The sequence below is a fragment of the Phyllobates terribilis genome, unplaced genomic scaffold (assembly GCF_046119375.1).
Source record: "Phyllobates terribilis strain yellow unplaced genomic scaffold, ASM4611937v1 Scaffold_7__3_contigs__length_470593459, whole genome shotgun sequence".
Lineage (NCBI taxonomy): Eukaryota > Metazoa > Chordata > Amphibia > Anura > Dendrobatidae > Phyllobates > Phyllobates terribilis.
This window is the reverse complement of record NW_027362767.1, coordinates 256409585-256424216: the sequence shown is the minus strand read 5'-3', so window position 1 is coordinate 256424216 and position 14632 is coordinate 256409585. Positions and strand designations below refer to the sequence as shown.

General features: G+C 42.0%; 1 protein-coding gene across 1 annotated transcript in view; it reads left to right on the top strand.

Annotated features, from left to right (window-relative positions):
* The first annotated feature begins 1483 nt into the window (after positions 1 to 1483).
* Positions 1484 to 14632, top strand: part of PTPN18 (protein tyrosine phosphatase non-receptor type 18) — a 41090-nt gene continuing 27941 nt past the window's right edge. Inside the window, exons 1-4 of the mRNA XM_073640375.1 lie at positions 1484 to 1723; positions 12038 to 12146; positions 13409 to 13485; positions 13788 to 13883. Of these exons, the coding sequence (XP_073496476.1) occupies positions 1628 to 1723; positions 12038 to 12146; positions 13409 to 13485; positions 13788 to 13883 (378 nt within the window). The 5' untranslated portion in view covers positions 1484 to 1627. The remainder of the gene's footprint in view (positions 1724 to 12037; positions 12147 to 13408; positions 13486 to 13787; positions 13884 to 14632) is intronic.

Sequence of the window (14632 nt, the reverse complement as noted above, 5' to 3'; positions counted from 1 at the left end):
TTGCGCAGTAATGGCTTTCTTCTGGTGACTCGACCATGCAGCCCATTTTTCTTCAAGTGCCTCCTTATTGTGCATCTTGAAACAGTAACACCGCTAGTTTTCAGTGAGTCCTGGATTTCACCTGATGTTATTTGTGGGTTTTTCTTTGCATCCCGAACAATTTTCCTGGCAGTTGTGGCCAAAATTTTTGTTGGTCTACTTGACCGTGGTTTGCTTTTTACAGAGCCCCTGATTTTCCATTTGTTAATTACAGTTTGAACGCTGCTGACTGGCATTATCAATTCCTTGGATATTTTTTTGTATCCATTTCCTGTGTTATACAGTTCAACTACCTTTTCCCGTAGAGCCGTTGACAATTCTTTTGCTTTCCCCATGACTCACAATCTAGAAACATCAGTGGCTGGATGAAAGATGCAACAGTCTGTCTAGATTCCAGAAACTCACTCAGCTTTTATGCACACACACTGATGACAAGCAAACAGGTCACAGATGAGGATGTTACCTTTAGTAGCCATTCAAACCCATTTGTGTCAAATTCTGTGCATGTTATCAGGCCAAAATCACCAGGGTATGTGAACTTTTGATCAGGGTCATTTCCAAATGGAATGTAAAATTTACTTGCATCTGAAAACAACACCTTGGACCACTGAGCAACAGTCCAGGTCTTTTTGTTGTCGTCATTAAGATTTAAAAAGAGAAAACACAGTAGTTTGACAATAAATGGCTTCACCCAACCAATAACCATGAGTGGAGAAAAAGTTTTTTTGTTACCATTCATATTCTCTGAAACAAGGCTAAGAAAGGAAAAATCCTGCCGGGGTATGTAAACTTTTGAGCACAACTGTATATACTATCACAACAATAATATAATATGTACAATATATACTATCACAACACAACAATATATATTATCTCTCTGCATAGACCATCGGGGATGAATTTTAGGAGGTATTTTGATATATTGGTTTGTTATCCTCCATTTGCCCTGTTTAATCACTAGGTAATACAGACCAGGAGATAATGTAATAGGGGTGGACTGAACATTCTGGATCATTCATAGTTCCTAAGGGTCCATGGTCACAGAATGAGGCAATCATTAAAGTTTTGGGTGCAGGGTCTATGGACACAAACAATGCTGTTGAGTAAATGCTGTAACTATGATGGATGGTAAAGATGTTTATGGCCTGGGGTGTTGTCCATGTTCAGCCCTACCCTTGGTAAGGCAGCATCCGGCTGTACTTTTAGTGTATTGATCTAGTGGGACTCATGTATAAAGATTGCCATTGATTCCCAAATTTAGAACATAACAGGCCGTGCCTCTTGGGCGTGCCGTGACTACATTAAAACATATAGAAATACTTCTATAACCAGGGTGCACACCCTGAGGAAGCGACTGTACTTGTGGGCTGCAGCCTCCTGTCTCTTCCTGCTCACTGACTGTCTCCCTCTGTCTGGCTACAGTGTGACTGCAGCTTGGGCTGCTCCAGCCTAGGTGCTCCTCCGGTTGTGCAGGACTGACAGGTAGGAGTGGCCGCCTCTGCTCTCAGGACACTTCCTCATTCTGCAGCAGCTTTTCCCCTGACTCTGGAGACACAGGTTGTCTGTGTTCAGTGGACAGGGAAACATCATGAGTCAGATGGCCGAAAACCTGAGGGGCTTCTTGGCAAAAGTGGAGTCTTTAAAACACAAAGGGAGCGAGGACCCCCTGGGCAAGGAGTTTCAGGTGAGCCGGTGTTCTTAAATATCATTATTTTTCTACATTCCTCATACTCGGCTCGTTCAGATCTGAAAATGATAATTACTACAATTCCAGGTATTATTGGAAATTAATACAAGAACTGATTGGATCTTAACACTTTGCTATTCCTGCTTCTATACAACCTGACTTTTGCTGGGAGTGTGACACTGTATGTGAGCTAATATATAACCACAACTGATTGGGCAGTAACACACATAGGTCACATTACAGCCAATGGGACAATGGCATCCCAAAACTCCGGGTCATATATAACACTGCACCAGATTAGTCAGTAGTGCCGTCCCAAACCACCAGATGATCGAATCTACTACACCAAACCTCCAACTCTAATATCACACTACTAGAAGGGGTCACTCTACCATTGCTGACATTAGATAACACTATACACTGGGTACGGAAAGTATTCAGACCCCTTTAAATTTTTCACTCTTTGTTTCATTGCAGCCATTTGGTAAATTCTAAAAAGTTCATTTTTTTCTCATTAAAGTACACTCTGCACCCCATGTTGACTGAAAAAAAAACAGAAATGTAGAAATTTTTGCAAATTTATTAAAAAAGAAAAACTGAAATATCACATGGTCATAAGTATTCAGACCCTTTGCTCAGACACTCATATTTAAGTCACATGCGGTCCATTTCCTTGTGATCCTCCTTGAGATATTTCTACTCCTTCATTGGAGTCCAGCTGTGTTTAATTAAACTGATAGGATTTGATTTGGAAAGGCATACACCTGTGTATATAAGACCTCACAGCTCACAGTGCATGTCAGACCAAATGAGAATCATGAGCTCAAAGGAACTGCCCAAGGAGCTCAGAGACAGAATTGTGGCAAGGCACTGATCTGGCAAAGGTTACAAAATAATTTCTGCATTACTCAAGGTTCCTAAGAGCACGGTGGCCTCCATAATCCTTAAATGGAAGAAGTTTGGGACCACCAGAAGTCTTCCTAGACCTGGCCGTCCAGACAAACTAAGCAATCGTGGGAGAAAAGCCTTGGTGAGAGAGGTAAAGAAGAACCCCAAGATCACTGTGGCTGAGCTCCAGAGATGCAGTAGGGAGATGGGAGAAAGTTCCATAAAGTTAACTATCACTTCAGCCCTCCACCAATCGGGCCTTTATGGCAGAGTGGCCCAACGGAAGCCTCTCCTCAGTGCAAGACATATGAAAGCCCGCATAGAGTTTGCTCAAAAACACATGAAGGACTCCCAGACTATGACAAATAAGATTCTCTGGTCTGATGAGACGAAGATAGAATTATCACCAAAAAGTTCTAAGCGGTATCTGTGGAGAAAACCAGGCACTGCTCATCACCTGCCCAATACAATCCCAACAGTGAAACATGGCGGTGGCAGCATCGTGTTATGGGGGTGTTTTTGAGCTGCAGGGACAGGACAACTGGTTGCAATTGAAGGAAACATGAATGCGGCCAAGTACAGAGATATCCTGGATGAAAACCTCTTCCAGAGTGCTCGGGACCTCAGACTAGGCTGAAGGTTCACCTTCCAACAAGACAATGACCCTAAGCACACAGCTAAAATAACAAAGGAGTGGCTTCAGAACAACTCTGTGACCATTCTTGACTGGCCCAGCCAGAGCCCTGACCTAAACCCAATTGAGCATCTCTGGAGAGACCTGAAAATGGCTGTCCACCAACGTTCACCATCCAACCTGACGGAACTGGGGAGGATCTGTAAGGAAGAATGGCAAGGGATCCTCAAATCCAGGTGTGAAAAACTTGTTGCATCATTCCCAAGAAGACTCATGGCTGTACTAACTCGAAAGGGGGCTTTTACTCAATACTGAGAAAAGGGTCTGAATACTTATGACCATGTGATATTTCAGTTTTTGTTTTCTAATAAATTTGCAAACATTTCTACATTTCTGTTTTTTTTTTTTTCAGTCAAGATGGGGTGCAGAGTGTACTTTAATGAGAAAAAATGAACTTTTTAGAATTTACCAAATGGCTGCAATGAAACAAAGAGTGAAAAATTTAATGGGGTCTGAATACTTTCCGTACCGACTGTATATATATATTTACATAAATACATAAAGCCTAGTGTACAGTTTTGAGACTGACACAAATTTGGGTTTTTACATAGTTTGCTGCTTCATTTTTTATAGTGGTAATTTGCATTAACTTTAGAGTGTTTTGAAGACTGATCAGATCAATTGCAAAAAATTGAAAAGATCTTCTCATTAGCTCAGGAGAAAGTGTTAACAAGGACAAGGTAGCTGATATCACTCTGTCTTGCTGATTGATACTGGTGGCTTTAAATGGGGGCTGAGCTTGAAATCATTGTCTTGTTCTGTTAACCTTGGCTACCTCCAAGGAAACAGAAGCAGTCATCAATGCTTTGCATCTAAAGGGCTTTACAGGCTAGGACATTGCTGCTTGTACGATTGCCCCTAAATCAACCATTTATTGGATCATCAAGAACTTCAAAGAGAGAAGCTCAATTGCTCTAAATAAGGCTTCAGTGAGTCTAAGAAAGTCCACCCAGGACCGTCTGCTAAATTAGATTCAGCTATGGGATTGGTTCAACACCAGTGCAGTGTTTGCTCAGGAATGGCAGCAGGCGGGTGTCAGTGCATTGGCACACATAGTGGGATAAAGGCCTTTGGAATCTGCCCTGGTGTCATGAAAGTCAGCAAAAAAAATCTGAAAAACATCAAGGACAAACTGACATTCTGTAGGAAGTACAGGGCTTGGACTGCAGAAGTTATTTTTTCTGATGACGCCCCTTCAGACTATTTAGGACATCTGGAAGAATGAGTCTCCGGAGAAGAAAGGGTGAGAGCTACCATAAGTCCTGTGTCATGCCAACTGTAAAGCAGTAAAGCATCCTGAGACTATTCATGTGTGGGGGCTTTTCATCCATGGAGGGGGCGCACTCACAATTTTTCCTAAGAACACTGTCATGAATAAAGAATGGGATCTAAACATCCTCCAAGAGCAACTTCTCCCAACTCTCTAGGAGCATCATTCCCAAGAAGACTCATGGCTGTACTAGCTCAAAAGGGGGCTTCTACTCAATACTGAGCAAAGGGTCTGAATACTTATGACCATGTGATATTTCAGTTTTTCTTTTTTAATACATTTGCAAAAATTTCTACATTTCTGTTTTTTTTTTTTTCAGTCAAGATGGGGTGCAGAGTGTACTTTAATGAGAAAAAAATGACCTTTTTAGAATTTACCAAATGGCTGCAATGAAACAAAGAGAGAAAAATTTAAAGGGGTCTGAATACTTTCCGTACCCACTGTATATATATATACATTAGTTAGTTATGCAGTGTGTGTATGTATGTGTATATATATATATATATATATATATATATATATATATATATATATAAGAAGGGACAGGGAGACTGAGGAGACACTGGGATACAAGTGTGGTAATTTTGACTTATTTTTTCTACTCCTGATAGCAGCACAGCTCCGATCTCCGACAGTCACTGACAGAGTGAGGAGATTCGGAGCTGGGCTGCTGATTCAGTACTTCCCGCATCGGATCCACGCTGTGAATGGATAATTAAATTCACAGCGATCGGAGAGCGGGGACCGCTATTATTGGTCCCCGCATCTTTTCCCGTGCCAGTCACTGACCGCTGTCAGCACAAAGCTGTCACTCTGTGACAGTTCAATTACACGACAGATATAGCACGTCATGGCTTGGGAACTGATACCCGCTGATGACGTACAATACCAGTCATCCAGCGTTTAAGGGTATCTGTTATAAGGTTATCCATATAAAGCCCATTGCCAGCTCATTCTCCAGCCTTTAAAGAGAATGTCACCACTTTTTTTTCTACCCAATCTGGGAGCAGCATGATGTAGGGGCAGAGACCCTGATTCCAGCTATATGTCACTTGCTGGGCTCGATACAGTCACAGTTTTCTGTGCTGCAGATCTAGCAGTTCTCTGAATGCTGAGCTGTGTATAACCCGGCCCACACCACTGATTGGTAGCTTATTGCCCACGTACAATATACACAGAAAGCCGTCAATCAATGTGGGGGCAGGTTTATACACAGCTAATGTTACTAGAAAATGTAGCAGCTTTAAAGCCAAGTTCACATATTGCATATTTAGTGTAAAATTTGTGCATGGGTTTCTAAAATGATTTTCTGCATTTAAAGTCTGTGCATATTTTCTGGACTTATTTGTGCATTTTTTTGTTGATGTGGAATCGCACCAAAAAGTGTGACAACATAATACCTGGTGGATTTATGGTCACCGCTAAAAAAAAAATGGGTAAAATCCACACCACCCCCCAACAAAAAGGTGCATTTCTGCATTTAAAAAATGTGGCATATGGGTTCCGCACAAAAAAAATGCATCATGTGGCTGAGACTAATGTAGGACTTACCCACTTTGCTGGTACTGTAAAATGCTGCAGATTATCTGGGCATAAAACCTGCCACATGTGCTGTGTGAGACCCAATGTAGGACTCAAGCAGATGTCCCTGGATCTTGGCTCGCTCATAGCTCTGTAATCTGCAAATGAAATAAAAAACAACCTTGCATTTCACAGTTTAATAACTGCAAAGTTTTAGATCTACTCATTTCATATGATTTTATGTCATTTTCTCCATTGCAATGACTAAAGACAGCAGTCCGAAACGCGTTTGCTTGCAATTCAGTTAGTTACAGACTTGTGACTTTTTTAATATTTTTATTCAATAAGGAGTGATTTTATGAAAATTTGGATGCTGAAATTTTTCCTACCTCCCACAATGCACTGCTCTCTCATCATACAAGAAATGAAAGATCATTACAAGTGAAGCAGAATTCTTCAAATAGAGAAGTGACCTGCAAAACTTCCTCTAGCACTGTGTAACAGGCAGAAAAACAGCAATCAAGAGATTAAATTCATTAATTTAGGTTACTTGTGTTTTTTATTGAGTCTTTTACTGCATTTTATACATGTTTTTATCTTGTTTTTTTCTTTTTTTCTGCTGTGGTTTTAGTCTCTTTTTAGTATTTTAAGGGCCTGATTCATTATTGTATTTGAGCCTTTTCTGTCTAGTTTCACCTGTTTTTAATTTGTGCTAAATTCTTCTGTTAATTGTTAAATTTTTTGAAGTCTATATTATGTGTTCAACTGTTTGTTTGCTTTTTTTTAACGTTCGCCAATGTGGATGTGGGTTTTGTTTTCCAGATGTTTCATCAGTTTTTTTGCAACATTTTTGCACAAATATACTCCTTGTTCCCCCCAGAGTGATTTTATATTCAACTGGATATTTTGTGCAATTTATGCAACATTTTTGCACTTTTTTTTAAAGCAAAAAGAGGCATCTTCTCCTAAAAGACAAAAATAAAGATAATTTTTTTTTTTTTAGCAAAACTCAGGAATTTTGTGCACCAATTTGTTGAATTTAGCACAAAAAACAACAATGAATACCACAAGCTAAAAAAAAAGAAAAGTGACTAAAAACAAATATGTGCAGATTGCATGCGATTCCAGAGTGTGCAACATCTACATTGTGCACAAAGGTAAATAAATGTAGGGACATATTCCATAGACGCTGGATCTTACATGTGTTGATTATGTGACCAATGTCAATCAAGGAGTCACGCAGCCTGAGAAAGTTATCTTGCTTCCTATTCACTGTTCTGCCCACACTCCCCACTACCTTTTTTTGTACATTTTTCTAAAATTAAAGTTTATTATGAGCTTTCTTCAGGGAAGTCTTCCCTATGGGGTCAGAAGTACCAGAACTCTGTTTCTGCTTCCTTTCTTGTACAAACTTCATCATTAAGCCCTAACCTTCATTAGTCAATACTTCTTTTATATTACTTGATATGTTTGGATGGTTGTTGCCCTTTCTGCAGTATAGTAATCAGCTTTATAGGACTACTAGATGGCGGCCTGATTCTAACGCATCGGGTATTCTAGAATATGTATGCGGCCGACCGGGAGCAATTAGCAGAGCGGTGCTTAAATTTGGTGCCAAAATCGCTGATTGGTCGCGGCTGGCGGCCGCGACCAATCAGCAGAGCGGTGTTTAAATTTGGCGCCAATCTCGCTGATTGGTCGCGGCTGGCCGGCGGCCGCTACTAATCAGCAGTGCGTTGTTTAAATTTGGCGCCAATCTCGCTGATTGGTCGCGGCTGGCGGCCGCGACCAATCAGCAGAGCGGTGTTTAAATTTGATGCCAAAATCGCTGATTGGTCGCGGCCAGCGGCCTCGACCAATCAGCAGAGTGTTGTTTAAATTTGGCGCCAAAACTGCTGATTGGTCGCGGCTGGCGGCCTCAACCAATCAGCAGAGCGGGGTTTAAATGTGGCGCCAATAATGCTGATTGGTCGCGGGCGTCGACCGCGACCAATCAGCGTCGTATTAGTGAGGACCGGAGAGCGGCGCTGCCTGTGCGGCCACTTCCGCTGCGAGAAGCCGGGAGATGAGCGGCTGCTCGCAGCAGAAGTATCCCGACCGGCGGCGCCGCTCCCCGGTCCTCTGTTCACACTTGCCCTCCGGAGATCAGCAGGCCAAGCCGCTGATCTCCCGACGTTAGCTCCATGGAGGTGAGCGGCACCGCCTGTCGGGGTACTTGTGCTGCTCATCTCCCTGCTGCATCGCCGCTGACCTCCATCCGGCAGATGAGCCGCTAACGGCCGCCATCTTTTTCTGAAATCCCGCGTCGCTGATTGGCCGCAGCCGGACCAATCAGCGACGCGGGATTTCCTGAACAGACAGACAGACGATTATATATATATAGATAGATAGTGTTCACAAATGGAAGGTCTGGGATACAGTTTAGCTTCATTTGCATTATTCAAAAGTCCTTATAGGGAACCTGACAGCTCCCCATGCCCTCTGATCCACCAGCATTTGTATATTTATTGCTAAATTCCCTGGATAACCTGCTCTTTATACTGTGTCACCTAAACAGATGTTTAAAAAAAAGTCTTTACAAACTTCTTTTTTTCATATGCAAATATCCTTTTGACTAGTCGATGGGGTATTTGTTTCCCTAGAATAGTTGCCCCACTCAGGAGCACAATGCACCCAACCTTGAACCTTGGGAGGGAGGGGGGCAGTGTGCACCTAATTGGTTGGCACTTTTGTCCAGTGGCATGATTAAGCTGCCAGTCCAAACTGTGTGATCTCTCATCTTCCAAGCAGACAAAGCATTGCCTGTGCAGCATCGAAGGAGCGCAGGGGCACCGAAGCTGGCTGCATTCAGCGATCTGGCCAGCTTCAGAGCTGTGATTACAAGCTCTATTGGAAAGAGCTTATAAGTGCTGCGCTTCTTGTCTAGACCGGCCATCTCTGCTCGACTGCAGAGGCAATGAGCAGTAAACTAGACAATTAAAAATCTCCCCGTTATTGAGAAGAGAGAAATTTTAGTAGGCGGTAAATTACAAAGTTGCTTGTTTTTGTAAACACTTTGAAATTTTACCCATCTAAGAAGATAAAACCCCTTTTACCCCTTTCCGGCCCAAGGCATACTAATACGTATCTGCGCCCTGGGCCTTATGGACCAGGTACGTATTAGTACACCTTGGCAATCTCGCCCGCACACACACAAGCTTTGCGGGCGAGATCACCGCCGGGTTTCAGCTGATTGTCCCGCACCACTCCATGCACATTAACCCCCGAAATGCTGCGATCTAAATCGATTGCAGCATTCCGGTGTCAAGAGGAGGTAAGCGCGATACTTACCTTCTCTGCCGGCGTCCCCCGGCGTCTGAGTCCAGTCCCGGATGTTGTCATGGTGATCCGATGTCATCATGACAACATCCGGGTCACCAGGAGGCAGGAAGTTACTTTGGTCATGCGCAGTGCGCGATCAAAGTAACTTCTCGATGTGCAGCGCTGACAAGCTGCATGGCATAGGGAGCTGCTGCTCTCTATGCTATACAGCCGATCAAGCTGCAAAAAGTGAAAGTTCCAAAGTGGGACATACCACTAGTTAATCCCTTTAGTGGACACGGTAAAAAACAAACAAACAAAAAAAACGATTCTTTATCATCATACCGCCAAACAAAAAATGGAATAAAATGCGATCAAAAAGATGAATGTAAATAAAAATGGTGCCGCTAAAAACGTCATCTTATCTCGCAAAAAACAAGCCGCCATACAGCTCCAACGGCCGAAAATTAAAAAAGTTATAGCTCTCAGAATAAAGTGATGCAAAAACAATTTTTTTCCTGTAAAATAGTTTTTATTGTGTAAAAGCGCCAAAACATAAAAAAAAAAAAATGTGGTACCGCTGTAAACGTACTGACCCGAAGAATAAAGCTGCCTTATTAATTTTACCACCTGCAGAACGGCATAAAAAAAATCCAAAAAGCCAGTTCCTGAATTTTTGTTTTTTGTTTATTCTGCCTCTCAAAAATAGTAATAGAAAGCGATCAAAAAATGTCAAGTGCCCGAAAATGGTACCAATAAAAACGTCAACTTGTCCCGCAAAAAACAAGCTGTCACATGACTCTGTCGGCCGAAATATGGAAAAATTATAGCTCTCAAAATATGGTGATGCAAAAACTAGTCTTTGCAAAAAAAAGTTTTTTTTAGTGTGTGACAGCTGTCAATCATAAAAACCCGATATGAATCTAGTATCACTGTAATTGCACCGACCCGAAGAATAAAGTCATCTAATCACTTATACCGCACGAGGAACGGCGTTAAAAAAAACCTCTAGGGTTAAGGTTAGTGTTGTGCTAGGGTTAAGGTTGAGCTAGGGTTAGGGTTGAGCTATGGTTAAGGTTGGGCTAGGGTTAGGGTTGGGCTAGGGTTAGGATTTTTTCAGAAGTGAAAAAAAAAAAAATGACGATATGGCAACTAGTGTTGAGCGCAAGTGGTCGCTACTTGAGTTTGCATCGGGTGCTCGGGTATGCACCCAGTATAGCGGGTGCTCGAGTGACATGCTTGAATCTCCGCTCCATATGTTTTGCAGCTGTTATACAGCCCAAAAAAACTTGCGGGGATTGCCTGTAATGCACGAGCGATCCCCGCATGTTTTTTTTTCTGGGTGTCTAATAACCGTGAAACATGCGGGCGGGGACTCGAGCATGTCACTTGAGCACCCGTGATACATGGTGCATACCTGAGTACCCGAAGCAAACTCAAGTAGTGAGCACTTGCACTCAACAATAATGACAATTTATTCAATGTGATGACCTAATGTTATCAAATTCTGTGTCGTACCTCTGGGTTCAAAATGTTCACTATACCCCTTGATAAAATCCTTGAGGGGTCTAGTTTCCAAAATAGGGTCACTTGTGGGGGGTTTCCACTGTTTATGCACATCAGGGGCTCTCCAAACGCAACATGGCATCCGCTAATTATTCAAGCAAATTTTACATTCAAAAAGTCAAATGGTGCTCCTTCCCTTCTGAGCCCTGCCGTGCGCCCAAACAATGATTTTCCCCCATATATGGGGTATCGGCTTACTCAGGAGAAATTGCGCAACAAATTTTGGGGTTCATTTTTTAATGATACCCTTGCGAAAATAAAAAAAATTGGGGTCTAAAGTAACATTTTTGTGAAAAAATATAAATGTTCATTTTTTTCTTCCACATTCCAAAAATTCCTGTGAAGCACCTGAAGGGTTAATAAACTTTTTGAATGTGGTTTTGAGCACCTTGAGGGGTGCAGTTTTTAGAATGGTGTCACTTTTGGGAATTTTCTGTCATGAAGGCCCCTCAAAGTCACTTCATATGTGATGTGGTCCCTAAAAAAACGGTTTTGGAAATTTTGTTGTAAAAATGAGAAATCGTTGGTCAACTTTTAAACACTTATAGCTCGCTAACAAAAAAAATTTTGGTTCCAAAATTGTGCTGATGTAAAGTAGACATGTGGGAAATGTTATTTATTAACTATTTTGTGTGACATATCTCTCTGATTTAAGGGCGTGAAAATTCAAAGTTTGAAAATTGCTAAATTTTTGTCAAATTTCCGTTTTTTTTTCACAAATAAACGCAAGTGATATCGAAGAAATTTTATCACTATCATGAAGTACAATATGTCACGAAAAAACAATGTCCGAATCAGGGGGATCCGTTGAAGCGTTCCAGAGTAATTACCTCATAAAGTGACACTGGTCAGAATTGTAAAAATTGGCCTGGTCATTAACGTGCAAACCACCCTCGGGGGTAAAGGGGTTAAGGGTCTAAGACGTCCTCATCAGACAGGAAAAGAGCCTTTCTTATATCAGTATCTGAGAAAGCTGTCAGTCCTGAGTAGCATCCTCCCATTCGCTTTTACTAAAAATAATGGCATTCATATAATTGGCTAAAATTACCTGTTTTTTGGGGGGGTTTCGCAGGAAATCAAGTGTCGTGCTGCAGCCTTTCGACAAGATAGCAACTACTCCACGGAAGCTGGAGGATGCCAGGAAAACCTGAAAAAGAATAGGTACAAGGACATTCTGCCATGTGAGTATTATACAGAGGACCTACGCGGGAAGCCGTATATAGGAAGTGAGGAGCACTGGGAAAGGATCTCCTGTGAACTGATTAATATTCATGAGATCTGATTAATATTCATGAGAACTGCTTTACATGCAAAATAATTAGTTCCAATTGAATTTAGAGCTGTCACCATGTAATAAATGTAAATCTCTGAATTTGATGTGTCTGGTTATAGGACAGGACGCTGACGATGCAGTGATAACTAATATGGCCACTTTATAGCTCGCACAATGGACCCCACTGAGCTTTCCTGACCTCCATACTCAGAAGTCTATGTCCATATTCACACATAGCGTAAAGGCTGCATTTTTTTATGGAGAAAATCTGCATTTAACAGTTCAAGCAAAGTGGATGTGATTTTAGGAAAACTCATGCCCACTGTGCATTTAAGGACGCAGTGGAACTGTGCCTTGTTTTGGTGCTTTTTTCTTCTATGGGGAGCCTGAAAAACTCATGCAAAAATGCAATTGCATCAAGTGCAGGATCTCGGTGTTTTTGCACTAATAAAACACATAAAATATACTGCAGATTACAAATCAGTGGAGATTGCTATTCCTTATCTTGGCGTGAACTTCCTCCCATGTGCTCCCCTGAGCTGCTTCCTCCACCCACACCCACTACATGGTTCTCCCCTCTCTGGGTTCCCCCCACTCCAGCCAGGAAAGGGGCTCAGCAAGCACCAGAGCACCAGAGACATCTTGCCCCTCCTGCTGGCCTGGAGTGGGGTGTGTTGGATACAGGTGTTAGGGTCCTGAGCTGTACTCCTTCCTTACCTGAGAGTGAGATGCAACATCTCTGTGGTGACCGAACCCTCAGGGGCACCACAGCAGCAGCATCAAGAGGCTTCACTGTAGACAAAGGATACGATTCTGCAATTCAGTCTAATGATATTAGTTATTTGCAAATGAATATAATTATGCAAACTCATAGATTCCGGTTAATCATCACAGACGCCGAGCTCTACACTTTAGTACAGTGTTCTATAGTTTGTGGCTTTTTAAGATGTTGCAAAACTACAACTCCCAGCATACCCTTACGCTAGTGGTGTATGTTTTTGTGCAATGCAGTGTGCCCAGCCGGTTCTACACTTGCCGGTTCTTACACTTGCCCTGGGTACTGGCAACTTACACTACCAGTGCCACTACCTGACCCCCAATCTTCACTATAGTTTGGAAGCCACAGGCTGGGGACCTCCGGTTCATAATTCGATATTTCTGCTGTTTTAGATGATCAGACCCGTGTTCCTATCACGTTACTTGCAGAGGAAGCTGGATCTGATTACATCAATGCGAGCTTCATACAGGTAAATAGAATATTTCTGTAATCTCTACATGTAGTACATGCAGCGTTCAGATCAATGTCCGACCAGGTAATATATGGAGTCTGCTAGGGCAAGAGAGGTTCCCTGTGATTCCTTAGCAATGTAGAACATATACTCCACTGTCTGTACCATATACAATCCCATCCCTCACGTATTCTATATTATACCATGCATGCTTTATACTCTTCCATGCCATATCCTACAGATCCTTCCAGTTTTACACCATATAATGCCATATATTGATTATGATGCATTGTAGTAAATGAAACTCTTCGATTCTGCAGGGTGTAGATAAGCAGCCGCGGTACATCGCCACGCAGGGACCCCTGAGCCACACAGTGGTGGACTTCTGGAGGATGATATGGCAGTATAATGTTAAGGTAAGCATGCCCGCTCCAAGTTTTCTCCACTCCACAATTATTCACTGTAATAGCAGCAATGACAAACTCATATTAAAAACAACAACATTTTCCTAGAAAATACAGGAAGGATCCATGAATATTTAATCATCACGAAGCATAAACTGTACTACGCCTCTGCAGAAATCCATTTAATAAAAAATGAATGTTCTCCAAAAGAGGCGCTTCCCATTCATCAGCCATCCACATTCTGCTTTCTACTACTACCCCCATGTTGATGTCAGTAGTGATTTGACAGCGAGGCGCTCTTACATTTGCATTTATGAAGAGGACACAGTCATCATTGTTTCCCGCAGAGGACAGGGCTGTTACTCTTTCCCGGCTTGCAGACTCCATGACCCGGGCTGGGTCCTGCTTCAGATCAGTGGTTTCCTAAACTACTTTTAGGAGACGCTGACCTCACAATTATGTTCTTCTGTACAAACTGATTTTACCTTCATTAAGACACAGTTGTAATCAGTTGTCCAAAAAGTTGACCACATTATGGACAAAAATCAGAAAAAAAACCTATTAAAGGATATGGAGACCTTTTGAGGCACTTTTTTTCTTTACTAAATCTTTGTATTTTTGGCTAAAAATAATTTTTGCAATAGGGTCTCATTGAAAATGTTGCACTGTTTGGCTTTTACAGGTCCTTTGTTTCCCTGCACATTGCTGTCTGCAGAATGAGTTTAATGAGAATCCATCAGTGAGCTTCATCTAACAGTAAG